The sequence below is a fragment of the Charadrius vociferus genome, unplaced genomic scaffold, assembly GCF_000708025.1.
Source record: "Charadrius vociferus isolate BGI_N301 unplaced genomic scaffold, ASM70802v2 scaffold377, whole genome shotgun sequence".
Classification (NCBI taxonomy): Eukaryota; Metazoa; Chordata; class Aves; order Charadriiformes; family Charadriidae; genus Charadrius; species Charadrius vociferus.
In genome coordinates, this window is record NW_009649456.1 from 2,573,319 (window position 1) to 2,594,129 (window position 20,811).

The 20,811-nt window shown below is 36.6% G+C and overlaps 1 protein-coding gene across 1 annotated transcript; it reads right to left on the reverse strand.

The window, feature by feature from the left end:
* Window positions 1–6,095: 6,095 nt before the first annotated feature.
* LMNB1 (lamin B1) lies at window positions 6,096–19,213 on the reverse strand. Its single transcript, XM_009889710.1, has 10 exons — window positions 19,061–19,213; window positions 18,078–18,203; window positions 16,843–17,013; window positions 15,247–15,372; window positions 12,602–12,822; window positions 11,448–11,676; window positions 8,947–9,051; window positions 8,395–8,514; window positions 7,573–7,686; window positions 6,096–6,137 (listed from the first exon to the last, which is right to left on the reverse strand). Exons 1-10 carry the CDS (start codon window positions 19,064–19,066, stop codon window positions 6,096–6,098), a joined length of 1,260 nt encoding a protein of 419 aa, XP_009888012.1. The 5' UTR covers window positions 19,067–19,213.
* Between the last annotated feature and the right edge of the window lie 1,598 nt (window positions 19,214–20,811).

Consider the following 20,811-nt stretch of genomic DNA (forward strand, 5'->3'; position numbering starts at 1 on the left):
CTAGTATGTAGCACTCAGGAAAAAAAAAAAAAAGTACTTTTTCCACTCAGAAGCAACAAATTAGGCACCACATTTTGCAGTGAAGTGCAGTGAATTGAAACTTAGCCAGTTTACTCTGCATTTGCACCAAGCTGAATTTAACCCTAATTGTAACTTATTTTTGTGAGGAAAAACCCTGCATACATAATAAGTGAGATCATTAGACATGTTGTAGGAAGCCGGAACTTGTCTTGCATAAAAATTAGCATTATATTAAGGCTGCAGAATTTTCAGCTTGACAGGTAGATTTAGCAGAGTGTATGTATATAAACCCTGACCTCTCATTGTAGCACTGAGACTAAGGGTCTTTTTTAAAAAAATGTAATTTGCATACTAATGTGGTGACCAAACTGAACTCAGAATATAAAGACTAGACTTTATTCCTGAGTGGCATTATCTATTTCCCTTTGGTTTCATGCCCAGTTCAGCAATTCCTCAGTCTCAGAAGAGACACACACTCATGTAGACACACTTATTTTACAGAACTACACAAAAATTTCATTAACAAATGCTGCTAGAACTAGAAATTGATACATAGCCCCTTTGAATAGATGAATGTTTTTAAAAGTTTATATAGGTGGCAATGCCACCATGTGCTTTGTTTTCCAAACTCCACAGGAACTAAAAATAAAAAGGAACACATAGCAAGGCTGCTAATAATTTATAATTCAGATAGTTCAAGGTATTATAGGTATTTGCCATCAGGCAAGAGCTTATTTGATGTTGTGTGTGCTCTATGAGAGAAAAAGCTTAGTACACAAAACCAAATCGGTTAGCTTTTTTACTCTGTGTATGGACCAGTCATGGCTGTAGTCATGTTATGTAACAATATTCTTTGTAACTGTCAATTTAATGGGGATATAAGCATCAGCTACCTATATAAAGCAATAACAGCCTCATTCAGACATTAAACTAGTTTCACAGCAAGCCAAGATGTGCAAGAAAATCACGAACCTGCATATCTATACTCATTAGTCTGAAAATAAGGTCAGGGGTTGGTGATATGTTTGGCAGTGAATACCTGCTTCTCTTCCAGAGAAAACTATACAAGATTCTGAAGACATAGATATCACAAACTCTGTGATGGCCTGAATTCTATACTGTGTTCTTTTAAACCCTCTTCCCAAAAGCAACTAACTATCCAGATAGAAGACTGAATGTGCACAGAAGCAGAGAGTTCCAGGTTAAAAGAAAAGCTGCTAGCCAGGGGCGCAGAAATAAAGAAATTCTAGTTGGGTCAGGACACTCAGGAGAGTGTTTTAATGCCTACATATTTTATAAGCTTTCTTCAGAATTCTGGTAGGTGATACTAATTCTTATTCCCACTTCTGCTCTGAACTAAAGACTAGCAGACAGAAGGCTCCTCCTGATGAGCACTGCTTTTTCTTCCACTAATAGAGGCTGTTGTTGCCACATCCAGATTTCGATTAACAATTTTAAAACTGGATCATTACACCAAATATTCTACAACAGCAGCAATTCACTTCTATTCAGATGAAAATGGGTAAGATAAAATTAAGTGCAGCAGTAGCTACAGCTAACAAAGCAGTACAATGACATCTCTATTATGCTATGCTTAAAGAGTTTCAAGTTAAGAAAAAAAAGTTGACTAATGAAAGGATGGGGAGAGGTTTTTGTTTGTTTTTTTCCTCCTTGGCCTTTGATGTGATGGATACCATCAGAAAGAGATATGAAAAGCTACTGGGGAAAACATGCACTAAGAGAGAGTTAAAAAAGCTCTCCCTTTCAAATTAAGGTAAGTTTAAAAAAATAGCTGTTAATAATTAAGCTCTTCATCTGTTATTGTTTATGAGACCAAGCTCCATTTAACACACAGCTGGTTAATTAAAAAGCATTTTCCTTGCAAGCAGAACTGAGTATTACCTATTTACTGCCAAGTACTGGTTTGGGATATTCAAAAGTATCTTTAAAAAGTACTAGACAATGGAAAACGTACAACAGAGGCCCCTAGCTTTATAAATACCTAGCAGGCCCATAAAACAAGCAAGCCTACAGTATGGGTATATAGTATGTAATGTAACTGATGATGACACCACACTGCAATCATTGCTGTTATTCCACATTTCCAATTTAATTTCCACATGCACTTCCACATAAGAAATTTTCAAAAATCAAGTTACGTCTCTCAACAGCTGCCAAGTTTGTTACTACTTGTGATTGCTTTCAGTTCTTACGTATTTTGTTGACAGCCTGTTACACCTCATTGTGGCAATGCTACAAAACATTTTTTCCTCCTTTTGATGTTAAAAGGTTATAGAACAGATTGTGATTTTTCTTCACCTCTATCGTATGTGTACAAAATACTGTCCCAATAAAACTTGTTAAAATGCAGATTCAATGTTGACATTCTATCTATGACTTCGTTATGGAGAAGGTCAGATTTGCTTGCCAATTATCTTTTCTGTTCGTAAAATGCAACAGTCAAACCAGCTATGAAAATTCACATCCAATAGTTAATTGATAACTGTAGCAAAATCCTATCAATCTGCTTAAGACAAAGTGTGCCTTTACTGATGCCACCAAATATAATTTTTCTTTCTGCAGGGTTAATCACATGGAGAACAAGTCCTGTATTTATGCAAACCTATAAAAAGAAACAAGAGGAAAGCAGCAGAGGACTTGGAGCAATAAATGCACACTAAGCAAAACCTGAGATAAAATAGCTAACTGTTACCATTAATCCTATGATGTATCTAGTTGATATTTATAATTACATGTCGCAATGTTTCCCTGAGGTTAACCAACATATACCAGGAAAGACTAAATAAGCATTCACATCCATCATATGTAGCCTCCATTCGCTTTATAAAAATCACCAGTTAGTACTAGTTGTCCTATTTGGGACAAAAGCTGTAAAAGCTTTTATTCCCCATCAACTACTTACTTTCTTTGCCTGAAGAAAAATACTTCATAGTCAATTACCATGTAGCCATTTCTGCAAAAGCAGCAATTGGGTTTTTTTTTCTACTAGGAGTACTTATACTGCTTATAGTGCAGTATGGAATATAAAAGGCACCATTTCACAGATCTGGAGTTTCCCCATAGAACACCCCTTTTCCTTCAGAAACCCTCAAGTTAATATCAAAATGATACACTGATAAGAGAGTTAAATTTATCCATGACAATTTAAGATCAGCATTTAAAATTGCTTCTTTTACAGAAGCAGACAAATGAATAATTGGCATCTATTGAACAGAAAAGGTATTTACAGTATTTACATATTAATTTCTCTTTCTATATTTTGCTGTCTGCTTGGGCAAATACAATGTTTTATATGCAGCAGAGATAAAGAAGTCAGAGGCATACAACAATTTGTAGCATAGAGCTACAATTGACTTCACTGTGGAAAATGGTATGTACCACAAGGCTACAATTACAATGGGGTTTATTAATGAACTTGTCCACTATAAACAAAGAATGCAGTTTACAGGTTTGCTGCTTTTCCTGTGAACAAGACCCAAAAAACAAACTTCTGTAGAAACAGGACCAGCTGACAAGAATACATACCTTGCCTCAAGAGCGTTCATCATAAAATACTAGTGCTATACAAGTCAAACCACTTGTTTCCTAAACAGATTCTTTTTCTGGTTTTCACAGGACTGAATGTATTTGAGCAGGTACATTTCTGGTAAAGTGTATTTCTAGTTGCAAACAGTAGGTTACTAAATAGTTTTCACCTGCCAGGATGATGCAGTTTGTATCTCATCAACTGTGTCAGCTGTTCAGTATCAGCTAATCATAATCTATTATCCGTTGCCACCTCTAGAAAGGACTGAATTTACCTAAAAATTATCTTTATGTGCTACTACAACAGTAGTAATAAAAAGACCTACCAAAGTTGAACACGTCTACAGAGCTAACTAGGATATAGTTTGCTTTTTTCTCTGGCTCATTACCTGACTAACAACTTCCAGAAGACGTGAACACATTTCACATAACATTGCATATAGCCAGTTAGCTCATTTTCCATTGGTCAGATACCTTTACGAAATCCATCAGCAGCCTTCTCTCACACCTCAACTGGTGTAGATTATGGCAGTAACCACAACAGCTGATGTGGTGTATTTTAAATGCAGGTCCAAAGCAATGGGAACAAAACCTCTCATAGACATCGTGTGACAGAGGAGGGAAAAAAAAAAAAAAGTATTTCCATAAAAAAAATTGCATTTGCTGCATACAGTGGCACAAAGTATACCCCTCCACAAGCTCGAGGCTGGTGTTTTTCAGTATAGCAATGGAAGGTTCACCCTACCTTGCAGTAATCAAATTCACTTCTGGACTTCAGTGTGGAGAGATGGGAAAGAGGCAGAAGAATAGAAGGTGTCCTGTTCAATAAAGCAGAAACTTTCAAAAGTTACTATGGAACTCGCAGAGAAGCATAGAAAGTTTGGGTTGCTTTTTTTAGTATTTGAATACTAGGAACTCCACCTGGTGGTGGGATGTTCACTCCAAAGGTTAGAGCAAATTGAAGAGTATTCAGAATGTTACAGGATACAAAATAATGCTTAAAAGACATGGAAATATTTATACTATGTAAACATTCAAATATAAACAGAAAATTAAATCAATTTTACATTGTGGTTTAATGCAGTTTAAGCCAGCATTACTGTCAAAAGAAGCAGTCTCCCTAATCCTCATCCACCTGCATAATCCTTGGCTGCCCCCCCATCACTTTCTGCTGGCACCAGGTTGCAACGCCACCATGTAGTTCACCAGAAAAGGGAATTTATCCAAGATGAAGTTCATGTTAAAAAGTCTTAAACTTGTCATGGGACTCATGCTAGAAAAAAGCTCAAATCAACTTCTAAGATTCTGGCCATGCATTTAAAAATACTTCCAGACTAAGATGAAGATCACCGTTTACAGTATTTCTAAATTTCTGTTTGTTATTATATGCCATGCTTAAACTGCTCAGCCTGGTAGCTGTATGATGTAGCAAAAGGTAGTCCAGTAAGAATTAACATATGAGCAAAGATGATGCAGAAAGTTATGCAACAGAATTTGAGTAACATGAAACATGTTACCCATCATTTAGAATAAGTATTTACAAGTCAATTCCCACCATTCCGCTTACATGGACACTTCACCAGCCTCAAAGCCTATCAGTTCAACACTCATTCAACTTTACCTCAGTTCTAGGAAGAAACAAATTTCAAAAGCTTTACCTGATAACATCTTAAACAGAGATACTTTATTCAAAGGTTTTGCAGACATTAGATTAATGCAGGAAGGACAGAAAAACTTTCCACATTGACAAAATTACCATTGTTTTCCATACAAATGTAGACTAGACCCCTAGAAGTGAGTTTTTTTCCTACAAATAGTAAACAAGCAAGACAATCCATATTCCAACAGCCTTCTATTTGTTAAAAAAATCATGTAAGAAAATTTAAGCTGGTTACACTATCTTAACAACACAGCTAACACGTTTAACATGAATCCTCCTCCATAATAAGAAATCTAAATAAAGGAAAGGAAAACTAAGGAGTTTTACTGCATCCTTCATGTTCTGAGTTCTTACAGGATCAGTTAGGCTATGTTTTTTTTTTGGACTGTGCTGTAGAAAAAAAAAGTCTACAGTATAAAAGAGTTCATAGTATCGAAAATGCCTTCCCCTTCTTCAACAGCACCTAAATATAAAGAGTTCAACAACAACTGGCTAGTCTAGAGTGGTGTAGTCCAAGAAAATCAATCCCCAAAACACAGTGGAATATTTCTATTCCAGCAAGGTTTCAATAAAAATATCGATCCCCAAAACAGTGGAACATTTCTATTCCAGCAAGGTTTCAATAGAAAGACTGGCATATAAATTTGAGGGAGAGGGACATTTTTCAAACAGTATGTTGTTCAGAGTCAACAACTCGCGTCCTGCAAGAAAGTTAGATACTTCTTATAAAACTTCCTTTTCAGTGGCAAAGGAATTAAGGCCATCAGACTTGCAGCTTAAAAATTCACATACAGAAAATAGAAAAATACGTTGTGCTTCTGAGAAGGCTCTGTTCTGTAGGCAAGGAGGAACCTGGCTGACTGGAAGTTTACATGACCACACAGCTTCTGTTAGATGTCCTTGTGCTTGCCTGTTATGAACAGAAAGAGTCATCTTTGAAAAAAAATATCCAGCAGTAAGAGATTTAGCAATAAAATATACTAACAAATATAAAATATAAAAATATAAATACTAACAAATATAAATATATACTAATATAATAAATATAAACTATAATATACAGCACATCTTTAATATATTAAATTATTAGCCTGGCATGGTCTAAGCAAGAGTCACAATGCAAAGCTGAACAACCTCTTATCCCCTATAAGTAAACAAATGCTAGATATCCTTTCCTGTGAGAGGTAATGGAGGACAGGTACCAGAAAAACACAAATAATTATCGTATTTTAATCTCAAGTCAAAAAGCACCACTGAGTTTAGACAGGTGGCGAGTACTTCAGGGAGCATATAAAAGTACCTTGAGAGTTTTTATCTGAAGAAATCTAAACTCTCTATAACATTTTTGTAACTAAAGCTACTAAGACATGCACTGTAGCAGAACTACACAATGGCAGAAACCACAAAAGCAGCTGGATGCACTTCAGTACTTTTGTGTAACTGCAATAAAAACCTGACTCTATATTAAATGCCACAAATTTGAGATTCAGTTATAGGCCAAAAACCACGATTACCAAAAAATAGTTTCCAACACAGCCAGCTCTTTCCTTTTTTTGTCTGCTTACGCACACTTAACTACTGTTCTGTATAGTCTTTTCTAACTGGCTTTTAGGATATATACTAACAGAAACAAAGTTTTAGGCAAAGTAGCAAACTTGAACATTGCAGTACAAGAGCCTATGTTTGTTACGTTTTGAGGTTTTTTTTGTTTTGGAGTTTTGTTGGGTTTTTATCCAGTTCTTCAAAAAACAAAACAAAAACAGTAAGGTAATGGATAAAAGTCAGAATGTGAACAATCAAGTATGTTATATCTCGGTATTCTCCCTTATATTTAAAAACATTTTATATTGTCACAGCAAGTTCACACCTTTCCACTGCTTTCACAGTTGCATTTCTTCAGCATGCATGAGACATTTTCTCTGATAGTGTCTTCAAATCTCTCATTTTGCTTATCAGAGAAAAACCCTATCAGAGAAAATGAGAGATTTAAGTTCTCAAAACTTTAGGAAAATTTAGGCGTGCCTGCTTAAGCCAAACTTTACCATAAACACTTGGCCTGGAAGAAATCTCACCAGGAGCAGAGTTTAAAGAAAAAAACCCAAAACACAAACCCTTTAAGCTTTAAAACCTTGTTTTAAGAAAAATCTACTTATCTACACCTAGGGAATACATGATGTAATATTTTTCAATACTGGTTTTAATAACACAGGTGTATGCTTTCATTAAATTACTGACTAAACAAAACAAAAGAATACCCAAACAGGTATGACATTTTTCAAAAAATTCATTACTTATATATTCATTTTTCCAACCTAAATAGTCTTGTTAGCCTAAAAACAAGATACCTGCTGGTGGTGAAGGCCTTCTTCCTCCAGAGCTTCAGCTACTTCTTCCTCAACTTCTTCCTCTTCCCCTTCAGGGACAGTTGTCTTAAAGACAGTGCTTCTTTGAGCAACCTCCTGCAACAGAGTTTTATTTTTAAGACTTGACTACTCTGAAGATCTGGTGCTAATCTACTTAAGATTTTGAGAAATAGGAGTTCCAGCTGTTGGGAAAGCTACTTGTACTCATTCTCTCTATACGCTTTTCATGTACTGCGCATTAACAGCATTCCTAACACCTTTGTTTTAAATCTGTTAATGGTAAAAAGAGAGACACTCAATTCTTCCAAAATCGGCTTTTTAAATATATTTAAATATTTTTTCAATTGCAAGATGTCACAGTGACTGTCCTACCCGAAGCTTTAAATCTCACCAGAATTAATGCCTCATTGCTTAAAATGATTTTCACTGTAACATTCCCCACTGCCCATAAACACATAGTTTTAAGGAAAACTAATTAAAGACATAAACCACTGAAGATTTAACTAAAATCTTTTCTTTTCAAAGCATATTCTAAAGCACTGCCCAATTCCTGGCATGAGGGCAGTGCCTCAACAAGTCATTCTTCAACCACTTCTACTCAACATATGGAAAAAAATTCACATGTTTCAATAGAGCACATTGCAGTTGAGGGGTACAGTATGCTTGGCTGGAAAGCAAAAGGAGAAAACTTTAGTAAAAGCTCATGTGCATTCATGTGTAAAGTCCTAACAATGGTTCCACCTGCATCTTTATAGGGGATGGCACCACAGAAAGACAAGTTTAAGCACATCTGAGGTACTTTACCTCTCCCTGAGAATTTTTCAGCACAACTTTCACATCTTTACTAGTGCCCCAAGAATTCTGGTTTTTCCAGATGAGGTCAGTGGGAGGGTTAGCAGTTACTCCAGCATCTGCAGCCCAGATCTGTTAAAAGAAGTCACACATGAGCTAGTCTTACACATTTCCATGTTATTTACAGAGTTAATTTATTCCATTTAAGTGACACCAGTGAATCTCCTCCAGTTAAGAAAATGTAAGTCTCTGTCTACCTACTTCCAAAGTTGCTTACAATAAAACACCCCTATGTTTTTTCATGCAGAGACTTTTGAACATGTAAATACACCTGCTTATGGTCAAAATTATTGTTCCATATAGAAAGTAAGTTTCTGAAAAATGTGGCTCTGTCCAGCTTCTTCCCAGCAATAGATAAAACTAATGCCCAATACAAATGCAGGTGATTGTTTTCTGGACACATACATAAAAAGGACAAAAATTAAAACCGATGCATCTCATTGACATAAACACAAGTTGGCCTTAAGCCCATTTCAACGGAACAGTTGAAGCTTGACAACTTACTGTAACAGTTTGGCCTGCCTTTAGTATATATCTTGAGGTATATTTGTAACTAGCAGAAGTGTCCCCTATTTTTCGGATCATCTCCCAACCTCCCATAGGCTGATCCTAATAAAAAGAAGAAAAGTAATTTCCATCAGCAGTCATTTTCTGTTACATGTGTAGGGTGTTTTACATATAAGGCCATGAGGCACATAAGATTTTCAGCAAAAATGTTTATCACTTGGTTTTCAGCCTGCAATTAGAATAATTGTAGTTAAATTTGTCTTACCTCTTATTTCAAGTTAAAGCTTAATACCTCCTGCTTTTCCATTCTGATGTTCTATTAACTAATGTTTACAATTTGCATCAGTTTTGTTATAGCTGGGTCCAGAAAAATACATGAATAAATATTAAAAAACCCTTACAAATATATAGTACATTTTCTGGAGCACAGAATGACAAGCAAACTCCTTCAAAAACAAAATATTCCTGTCAGTCTCCTCAAAAATGTGTTTCTACTCCTTTGCAAGACCTACATTATTTTTCCTTTCAATTATGTTTTGCCTATCAACTACTTGAAAAACACTAGCAAATCTAATAGGAAACATTATACAAGTTATCATTACAGAATGACTATTTCAAAACAAGACTAAGTCTTTTTTTAAATTCTCCCGCCAGTGTCCAAACATTAAACAGTTGCCACTGGAGCCTGAAAACAGACAGTTAAGATAATCTAAAATAAGCTATGTTATATATCTTAATGGATGCTGACATGCCGTTGGTCATTGTAACAAAACATACCATACTTCATGAGGATTTTATCTATTTTCTATGTATTTTTAATACCTGTAGTGTATTTTATATATTTGTATATTATTATATTTTTATATTGTATTTTTTGTATAGTATATGTAAATAAATATAAGAACTGTCAAAACACTTGTGAAAATTCCACAAGTATAGCTTATTACATTGCAACTACAGTTGCTCAGATCTAGACCCCTGGCAAAGTGCTATACCATGACCCATCCACGGCTACTGGTAACAGAACTGATGGTCCTTCCATGGAACAATGAATGTGTAGTTAAATGAAATAAGGGGGTCAGGGGGGAAGGGGTGGAACACGACCCATGTGGTACACAAAGTGTGTGGGGAAAAAATCCCATAAGCCTGAAAAACTTAAAAAGGTAAAAAACGGCAAGTCCTGACTCACTAGAAGTAGTCTTTGATTTATCTGAATTTAGTCATCTAAATGCTTAGGTGTCTAGACCAAGACAGTTGTCAAGGTTTCTTTCATTCAGTAAATGAAGTCGGCACTCTCAGCCAACACTCAGGGCAGGTAATTAATGATACATATGTAACACCATCTGGAGAATTCTGTCCATCTCTTCATTGATGAGAGGGGAATTGAGACCCTTGGAACCTGACTAATCTTCATCATCTAAAACATCGAGATGAGCTGCCTTTTAGTGAAGGTAAAGGATCTGATCACATTAGACACAGCCTACGTGTCACTGAAAACAAAGAATGCAGCGAACACACTTCTACACACACCTGAGGCCCAGACAGCATAGGCAAAGGCAAGAATTACTTAGACCTCCTCTGAAATCAAGGCTGAAAGAAATTAGCTCTTGTAATTCTGGTGACCTAATGAGACAATGCTCAATTCTCTCTTCTCCCAGACAAAGGATTTAAGAAATTATAATCCCCAGCCTGCAACTCCTCCTGTGAGGACTCATAGAACTGTATATAGCATAGGACTTTTTTTCTTAAGCAGAAATTACTGGTAATATTGGAAGGGGAAGAGGGGATAGGGGGGAACTGTACTGAATATAACAGCATCATTCTGAGGGCAACATAAGGAAAAGTTTTGATTATCACTCAAATGAAGTATCTTTGATGAACAGATATGCTTGCTCCCCCCAATACAAACTCCAACCTATTCCTAGAATGAAATAATCCATCATAAAGGTGGCTTTGGCATGGGAACTGAGGGCTCCTAAAACCTGTGGATGCAGCCAAAGAAGAAGGAAAACTATGATTTATAGAAGCTATATGCAAGTACAAGGGACATGGGCAATTAATTACATGTAGACATTTATTTTGCATCAGTATTTCTTTTGGGGCTTTTTAAGGCAGAGAAAATTCTTAAAAGGCTTCTAAAGTAGCTTAGTATCTGCTTGTACTACTTACTATCAGTGACAATGTTATCTGTAAAACTTTACAGGCAGATTGCTTGCAAGGCAGAACTTTGAAGAGTGATGTAACACTTTGCTGGGTGGGCAACATAGCATTAGAGCAATTGCTATGAAAAGCATTAAATAACATTAGGAAGTCATCATCAAGCCAGAATACTGTATGAAAGCTTATTCTGTGACACGCTATTTTCTTAGTGCCATCTCCTACACAGTATGCTTTAGCTGCAGGGTCAACATGAAGCCTGAGGGCTGAAAGGGTGCTGAGGATGCCTTCTACCTCTAATCAGCCCATTGTAAAGTCATGATAGGTGTGCATTTTCAAACCTGTTCAGAGGTGTTCTTCAAGCGGATGAATTTTCCATCAGCATCTATCTCCTCAATAGTGACATTTCCAGTGGCAGAAGCTGAGTGGGAAATGCTAACACTACTGCTGGCTTCAGATTCCTCCACATCAATCCTCCTCCTCTTCCCTCTGGTGCTTGTACACGCACTACGGCTTGATGAAGCCCGTGAAACTGTCACTCGGGAAGATGGGCTTGGAGAAAGTTTCAACCTATATTGAAGAAAGGAAGGAATATGCATACATGACACTTTTTTTTTTTAAATAAACTTTCTTCTCTTCTTCCCATAGAATTATACAGCAAAAAGATACAGGAATACAGTTAAAGCATGTTATGTGAAAAAGTGAAACCTTAAGTACTTTTTGAAGAATTGGATAAAACATTGTCAAACTGCTGATTAATACTTTTGAAGCATAGAATACTGATGGACTACTACATTAAATTCATAAAAGGCATCTCTATGCATTTGTTAAAGCATTCCTGGATAGATGGAACAAGTAAAGAAAAAATTCTTAGGGGGATTTAAGCCATTGTAGGAAACTTACGCAAAAAAACAATGGCACAAGAGTTTTTGCTCTTTCAGCCCCAAGCTTGAGAGGAATCAGCCAGGACCAGTAGGATGTCATTCAGAGAACAGTGAAGTATCAAACTCCTTTAAATAACAGCTGTAAATGATCAGGCACAAATTCTCAGTATTGCTGAACTCTGAGGTCATACAGCTAGCTGATAAGCTGGGCAATCATAACAGCTATTACTTTACTAAAATTAGTCTATTATAAAAGAAATTTGGCTAACAATTAGATAACCCTGTAAATTAACTCTGAAAAAGAATATTAACCATAGCACTAAATAGATCTACAAATGGCAATTCATTATGTCCTCAGTGCTGAATCTTAATAGAAAAATGGTATTTATTCCCTTCAGAGCTATTGGTCTGATAATCAAGTAGCTTGGTCTCATGGAGACCAAGTAGAAGCAAGTGTGTCAGACAGGAGGGAGCAAAAACAAACAGTGCCTTGGAAACTGTAGTAAGGCACCTAATGAATGCATTCCGAGTAAGAACTGCCTTTTACCACAGAATGAGACAAGTAAGGGAAACACACAGATACCAGCATTTCTTGTTACTTTCTTTCATACCTCTCCTCTTCACCCTCCAGCAATTTCTGGTACGCGCTGATTTCCATATCAAGTGCCAGTTTAACATCCAGAAGTTCTTCATAGTCACACAGCTGCTCCTGAATCTTATTTCTCATGTCTGCCATTTCCTTCTCTTTCTCAGACAGTATTTTGTGACAGTTTTCCCGTTCCTTGGCCAAGCTTTCCTCAAGCTCTTGCGCTCTCTCTTGCCATGCTTTAGACTAGAAAGCATTGAAAACATCAGTGGTGCAAAGCAAAGCTCACCCAAACCTCCATACACTCTGCTATTCAGCAGAGATGGAAGACATCTGAATTGAGACTTGCCCATATTCAACTTCCTGTTCTCCATCTCATCTATTACAAACATAACACCTTAAGTTCCAATGAAACTTACAACATGCTTTGGAAGACAACTATCTGCTCCATTTTCCTGAGATCTGAAGATATGTTACTACACCTGAATTCACTGAGTTGAGAAAAATTCAGCATAAGAGTCAAACCGTTTAAGACATGCTGGACAGGACACAGAATCAAAGTGCAGCTCAGTGTACTTCATATCCTGTGGTAAGTAATTGCTCTTTAGCTTTCAGATGTCTACTTCCTGCTTCAGCTTACTGCTGCCAAATCTGAATTCTGGGAGGAAATTCGTCTAAAGGAATAGGGGTTGTCGTCAGTGAAAGCTTATCTGCCTGTTAGCAAAGCCTTCACGGCTTGCTGAGAGTGGAGTGGCAAGTGTTCCATGAAGCAAGCTGATCTGTCACATACTTTAAAAATCACATAAAGCCAGTAGAACTTAATATTGTATATACAGAATGAAATGCTTATCAAAGAAAGGCCAAATCATGACAGATTTAAGGTTTACTTTCCCTGAGCATGCTTTCTTCTGTCTGATAGTGTCTTGAGATTATTTTTTTTTTTTAAATTAAAGGACAGACACAGGAACCAATGCCCCACGATCACCTCATCTAGTTAAGTCACCAAGTTTGCTATGCAGGCACTCTACTTCAGAAGTCATCATAGTCCAGAGACAATGAAAACAGGCAGTCTAAAAGGTTGACGCAGAGGACCAGTGTAACTGGTTGTAAGTGTTAGAAGTCAGATAAGGAATGTAATAAAAGGAGTTGAGTGTCACATGGAAAATCCCAGTGGAAACTGCTACAGAGCTCAGTGTTGGTAACTCAAACCAGACTAACATAAGAGATCTCTTCTTCTAAGAGAACAAAGCTGAAGTCAGTGCTAGCAAATGGAAACCAAAACTACTAGTTGACATCACTAGACCAAAAAAAAAAAAAATCCCATAGCAGGAAAATGAGGGGTTTGGTGGACAATTACAGTAAAACTGGCAGAAGCTGATTTTGATAGCTTTGAAGTTAACAACTAACACCCCTGCAAATTCAGAAGCAAGTTTTCTGAATCTAGCTGTCACTCCCAAGGAAGCAACAGAACACAGGTAGTTAACTAAAGTAAAAAGGAAAAAAACCCTCAGAAAATGCCTGTTGCATGTACCACCAAAAGAAAGATGATGATAATCTAAACATAGAAATAAGATCTAAGTAGACAAAACTCTCAATCCAATTCTTGTGTAGCCTCATGCACATCCATTACATCACGTTATCTCTTTCAGAGACTAACTTGCCTATATAACAGGAAAAATGGAAAGACTCATACTAGTATCTGCCAAGTTATTTGGAAAATTCTGAAATAACATCCACTGCATTTATATTCTTCACTTGAAATACACAGAACTTTGAAGTCCTACAAAAATATACTGTACAGGAGGAATACAATTCAAAATGTATCGCAGAAAGGATCAAAGCCACATATCACTAATATTTTATATTTTTTAAAAAAATAGATGTTTTACTGCATTTTCAGCTGATTAGTAAGTTACAAAAGCCCACTCCAGAACTAACTCCTAACTTTTCTCATTTTCACTCTAGATTTTCCACTGCAGTGCACATGACGTTACTCCCATCAAATAAGCTAGTACTGAACATATACCTTGTCATAGGTTGTGTCATACTTCTTCAGGTGTCATCTATGTGCTCTGTGATCTGACTAAGTATAATTAGTTTCTGCTCAAGGCCCTGCCCTCCAAATGCTCAAGTACAGTTATCTGATGTTTTCTCAGTCTCATATTTCATCCTAATCCTGCTAGGATCACTCAATTATTTATTATCTTTTTTCTTTTTTAGAGTTCTAGATGCAAACTGGATCAAGGATGAAAAGAGACACCAAATAGAGAAAGACTGCATATTCCAGCTCTAGCTTTGAATGCTGGTTTGTGGAATCCTATGCTAGGCTGTCCAATTACTACAGAACAGAACTAAATTGCTTAGAATGTCAAGAACTTTTAAACACAGAGCTCTTGTCTAAAATTGTCCCATCTAATTGCAAAAGTCAGTTAACAGTACTACCTTTCAAATACTCTATCTGTAGCAGGATATTGCACAAGGGGAAAAAAAAAAATCAACTTTGTTGAAAGGAGACATTAACGAATTTGGAAAAGTACAGAACAGTAGAACACAAGACTAATTCAAGTCATGATGCTGAACATACTTACCAGTTAAGGGGAAAAAAGTCCTTTAATATAAAAATCAACAACTATAACTAGCCAGACTGAAGAGTCACAAACAGCTTGTTACCTCTTTCTGAAGGCTGGTGAGAAGGGAAGACAGATTATCAAGTCGTATGTGACTTTCATTCAGTTGTTCTCTTACTGAGTTGGCTGCAGAATTGCTCATCTCAGAGGACAGTCTAGCATTCTCAAGCTGCAGTAGAACAAGTTGAGACATCAGTTTCAAAGTAACTTTTATCAAAAGAAAAATGAGTCACTAAAAACCACATGCAACACTACGCCACAAAGTTCCTCTCTGCAGCTCTAACATAATGAAATATCTCTTTCTTTAGGGGTTAAATATAGTGCCTCATTTACCATGCTGGATTGCGCTACCTGAAATCGCAATCCTCCGAATATTTATTCTAGGATTGAAAACTTACATCTCCCTTGTAAAAATTACTGAAGTTGGACTGCTAAGTTCAGTCTTCATGCTGGCCAATGCTTAGCTTTATATATTTAATTACTGTAGCACTGGTTTTCAGTATGCTTAAATAGAAGCTAAAGTGAAAATACCAATTCTCTAAAAACAAGCAAGCTTATGTTAATTTTCAGCCAACGTAAGCAAATTGGTAACATGCCTTCAGATTACAGTACCAGTGCCACGAGTCACTACTGGTTCATTGTATCACAACTTCAAGCTCAAGTAATTTAATTTTTTGAAACTGGCTACATCATTCTTGCTGAATACTATGACATCCACTTGGGCAGCACCGTAGACTTATTGAACTTGTAGGTACAGATGAAATGGAATCTAAAAAAAAAACTTTTTTAAAATAACAAGAGTCCAAAAATACAGAAAGAGTATACCTGAATAGAGAGAACAAGAACGTCTCAGTTATGAAAAGATGTTTACAATAAAAAAATATGAAAAATATTTTTGGCTAGATCTTTAAGTTTTTCCTGAGTCAGACAGAAGGCCTGAAGATGAGCAACTGCACACTGTTCAGACTGAAAAGACTGAAAACTATGCTAATAAATTCAGTTTCTATCAACTTTCCTGCTGTACCATCCCACCTTGTTTTTAAAAATACTAGCTGCAACAAGTATAGCCACAGAAAACAGTTTCAGGTAAGACATCAGGATCCCTCCTGACACAAACGATGAATCATAGTAGAGGAAGGAAATTATGAAGTATAACTGATTTCAGCTTAAGTATGCTTCCTCTCTAGAAGAGTGAAAAGCAAAAATCATTGGGTATGATGGAACTTCCACATTTTGTACAAGGTCAGAGGACTCAGGATGTTGTCTTCTCTGCAAGCCCTGTTACGAAATAAGTTTTATACAAAATATGGGACACCTTATTGATCATCAAGACTATGTTACAGCTGATAAGTAACAGCACATGAAATTTCCTTGAATTCATAGTAAGCCAAGTACTAATCACTTTTTCCTCCACCGCTCACCTACACGCAGTGCTTCCTACTCTTATATTATTGTACTTTGGGGATTAAACCTGCTCCCAAAATGAGACCTGAAAATGCAAATTCATATTCAAAACGATGATAATTTTAAACCAAGCTCCATAATAAAATCCTCTGAAATGCAAGTAATCAGGGTATCTTTCCATTGAATAAAACAAAAATAAAGTACATCAGACAACTGTAAGAAAAGATGTTCTCACTCTGGCATGGTAAGTGTGTTCAAGCTCTTGTTGGTACAGCTTCACTTGTTCAGCATGCTGCTCTCTGATTTCATTAAGAGCTTGGGCCAGTCTACGTTCATACTCAACTTGATGCCCAGAATCAACTTCAACTAAGCGAGTTTCATATTTCCTTCTTGCTTCGTTGATTTCCTAAGAAAAACACAAAAATAAAACAACATTCAGAAAATGAGACAAAAGTTTTAGAAGACTATCCACTGAGCAAATAGCTAGCTAAAATCTGCATTGCTTTGCAGATGAGCATTTCATTAGTTTGTTTTACATTGAAACTTTCAGTAGGAACACAGGGCCATTTCCTCAGTCTGATTTGCATAATACCTTATTTTGCAATAGCCAGTCACTGAAATAAAAGCTAGGATACCATGAACATAAGAAGTCACATTTCCTTCTGAAAGTTGTCTGCATTTTCAACATACACATCTCAATAGCGTTAGATGTTAGAAATACACCCCTCCTTTCTTTAGGTATCTTCTATGCTTGTACAAAATGAAAGTACTGTGAAAATCAACAGTCACCTTCACTAACCAGCATTTTCCCCATGTATTTGTATACTTGCCCGTGGTATCTGGAAAAAAAGGATTCCAACAACATGAACAAAGCTGAAAATACAACTAGCAAGGAAATACGCACACACAACAAAAGACAGTACTGTTTGGTACATTTGTTACTGCTCTAAAGTTCTTCCTGGAAAGCCTCAAGTACTACACGTGAAAAGGACAGTAGCAAGAAAAAAGCTCTCAAAGACAAATATTCATCAACTTCTGCTTCCAATATTCAAAAGCATCCTATGAGAGCTCTGAAATTAAAAAACAGTACAAGTCCATAGCATCTGTTTGACTGTCCCTCTCTACTTTATTTCACACAAAGGGATTATGTGAGACATTATTAACCTACTTTGTCATTACTATGAAGAGTCGTGTACATTGCAATATCATGGGCAGAATTTAACACGAAACAACATGAAGCTATTTTATCACAGGAGCTCCGAGTTAACATTTTTCCTAGGGGGAAAAAAAAAAAGTTGGAAAACTTCCAGCTAGAACAGAGGTAAACCCTGCTCTGAGTGGGAATTCAGACCAGATTAATTTGCTGAGGTCCCTCCCAACCTGAATTATTATAGTATTCTGGAAGTACCCTCCTGTTGTCTTCTTCCCTTTAAAAATGTGAATTCTTGAGACTACTTCTTGAGCATTTACCTTCTCATACATGCTTTTACGGAATTCCAAGTCCTCAATGAGACTCTGACAACGGTTTTCGAGATCCACCTTCTGTAAAGTTTCGCTTGCAAGCTGTTCTCTGGCAGCAGCTGAAGAAACCTCAAGCTTTAAGAAAAAGAAATAAAACAATCAACAAAACACTGATTATGTAGCAGAACTCACATAACACAATGACCTCAGCTACCTAGAGTACAGCTAACTACATGTTATGGTTGAACTTGATAATCAAATCCAGTATTTACAGCACTAATGTCTACCCCCTCCCCCCCCACTTTTTGCAATCACTGGCACAAGTGAGTTTCAGATATTTCACATTGGTAACTAGCATTAAAATGCTACTTGTCAATTTTGCTTACAAAACTTCACTTTTTCTATACAACAAATACCAGTCTCCTGGTCTCCTCAACTCATTCTCTTGCGGTGGTGTTGCTTAAGATCACAAATCATGTGTTTCGAAAACTAGCATAAGACTTTTTTTTCTTCCTCTTTGTTCTATCAGATGCCCAGAAGATGAAGAACCACAGGCATAACCAAAAGGAGGGCAGAGAGAATGACAAACCTTTACCTGTCAGTTATTCATTATCTTTATTTGTGAAGTCAGTCTCTCCCCCAAAGCAGTTCTACAATTTGTCAAGTTTATTTTGACTCTTGACCTGCTTTCTTCAACAGAAGTACCATCTCTTGCAATTGCAGAGTCTGCAATTTTAAAAGCACTCTATTCCACCATTCATGTTATTAATAAACTGAACAGTGCTGGACACAGAAACCTACTCAGTACTATTTCCAATGTTGACAGTAAACCACAATTTGTTCTAGTTGTGACTAGCTAACAGGTTTGCATCCATTTTTTGCCTACAAAGTTGCATGTTACCAGAATGACAGCTCTTACTATAGATGTATTATATATAAAAACACCTAATTTGCTGACAGAAGCTTGAGGGTTAAATATTTCTTCTTTTTACCTGCATAATTTGATTTTTTAAATTCTCAATTTCTCCCTCCAGACTTTTCTTATCACCAAGGGCTGTGGCCAGTGCAGCTTCTTTAGAGTTGAGGGCTGCTTCATGCCCTTGAAGTTTGACTTGGATTCCTTGAAGATCAGATTCCCTTTTTGCATAGCTAGAATAAATCAGAGAAAGTGGTAAGAAAGCCTGGAAATGCCCCCCAAAATAGACTGCTGACTAATAAAACAAGGTGCCATCTGAATCTTAAAATTGAGACACGCAACAAAAAAAAATTTTGCCTTGGCTTAATTTACTGAAATTTAAATCAACTCCTTAGTTCTGCTTTCTCATCTGATACAACAGTAGCTTAATATTTTGCTTGGCCTGTAGAAAGCTAAATATAGGGGAAACTCATAGTGTCAAACAAGTCTGAGAGGCATACACAGAAAAGGGGTAACTATGTTTGTCAAAGGCACCTCTTGTTTTCTCTTTAGCTAGACTCTGTAAAAATGTCCTACCTTCACCAGAATCTTAAAAGGAAGAAATAAGTTCTCCCATTAGAAGGGTCTTCCACAGGGTGGAAACAAATCATCTTTATTACCTTTTATCCATGCAGGAACTTGTACAGATCCACTGTGTCTGGGCTGCAAATAGCCCATTTCCAATTAACAGACAAAGTTCTCCATGAAAATTGATGCTCACTATGTATAAACCAGTCCTCCATAAACAGAAGCTGTACCATAGTGAACTGTTTTGCAGCAACTTTCTAATCATACATAACGGAAAAGTTCCACAGATCTGAGGAAAGGTACCCAAATCCTGTCCATACAATAGTCTGTGCCATCACTACAACTGCAATGGTGCAGAGGTACAAGTGTCTTTTTCTTTACAAAAGCAAACACACAAGCTTTTCAAATTACCACTCAAATTAGTTTTAGTGTCTACCCAAGTGGTCAAACAGTTTATAGGGGTTTATTTCCTAAAACAGCATATGCAAACAAAGTTAAATGAGAAAAGTAAAGTAATGCCACAAAACCCTACACTCTTCAGCCTAAATTAATCATTCACCAATGATGCTACAACGAGGTACTATCAAAAATAGCAGAAAAGAAAACCATACTTCAGAATCAAAATGACTGTTGACCTTTAGATGGTACAAGCAGCTGTGTTTAAATGTGTAACACAAGTTCTCCCACCTTGATTATTTGTCTGTCTGGGATACCCACATTCCTCTAGCAAGGGCAGTAGCATATAGAAGTTTTAGACGTTTATAATCAAACTACGAACATTTTACAGGAATGGACAGATTCAGGTTCAATAAGACAACAGCTAGGACATTCCTCAGGTTTCACAATTCTCTTTGAAGAAGTGAAAAAAAATCAGAATTCACAACACTTAACTGAAGAGACTAAAAATTGGATAGATTCTTAAGAATAAGATTCAAAAGTGTTAAAGCATTAAGACGTTCACCGCTTTTTTAAATCACCATACTGCTTATAAGAAACAACAGCATTGCTTCTCAGCAAAATGAGACTAATATAAAATTGACACACAATTTTAAAAGGAGAGACTCTCAAATTTAGAAGATGCTTTTCCAAGATCACATGCAAGCATATGCAATTAACATCATGCTCAAGAGAGGTGTGCACAACGGCTTGCAGAAAAACATTTGCAGAAATAAAATTAGTGTTTGGATGTTTCAGCGCTAGAGCCACAAGATGGCAGGCTTTAGGTAACAAACTTCACACTAACTAATCCCACTGTCATCG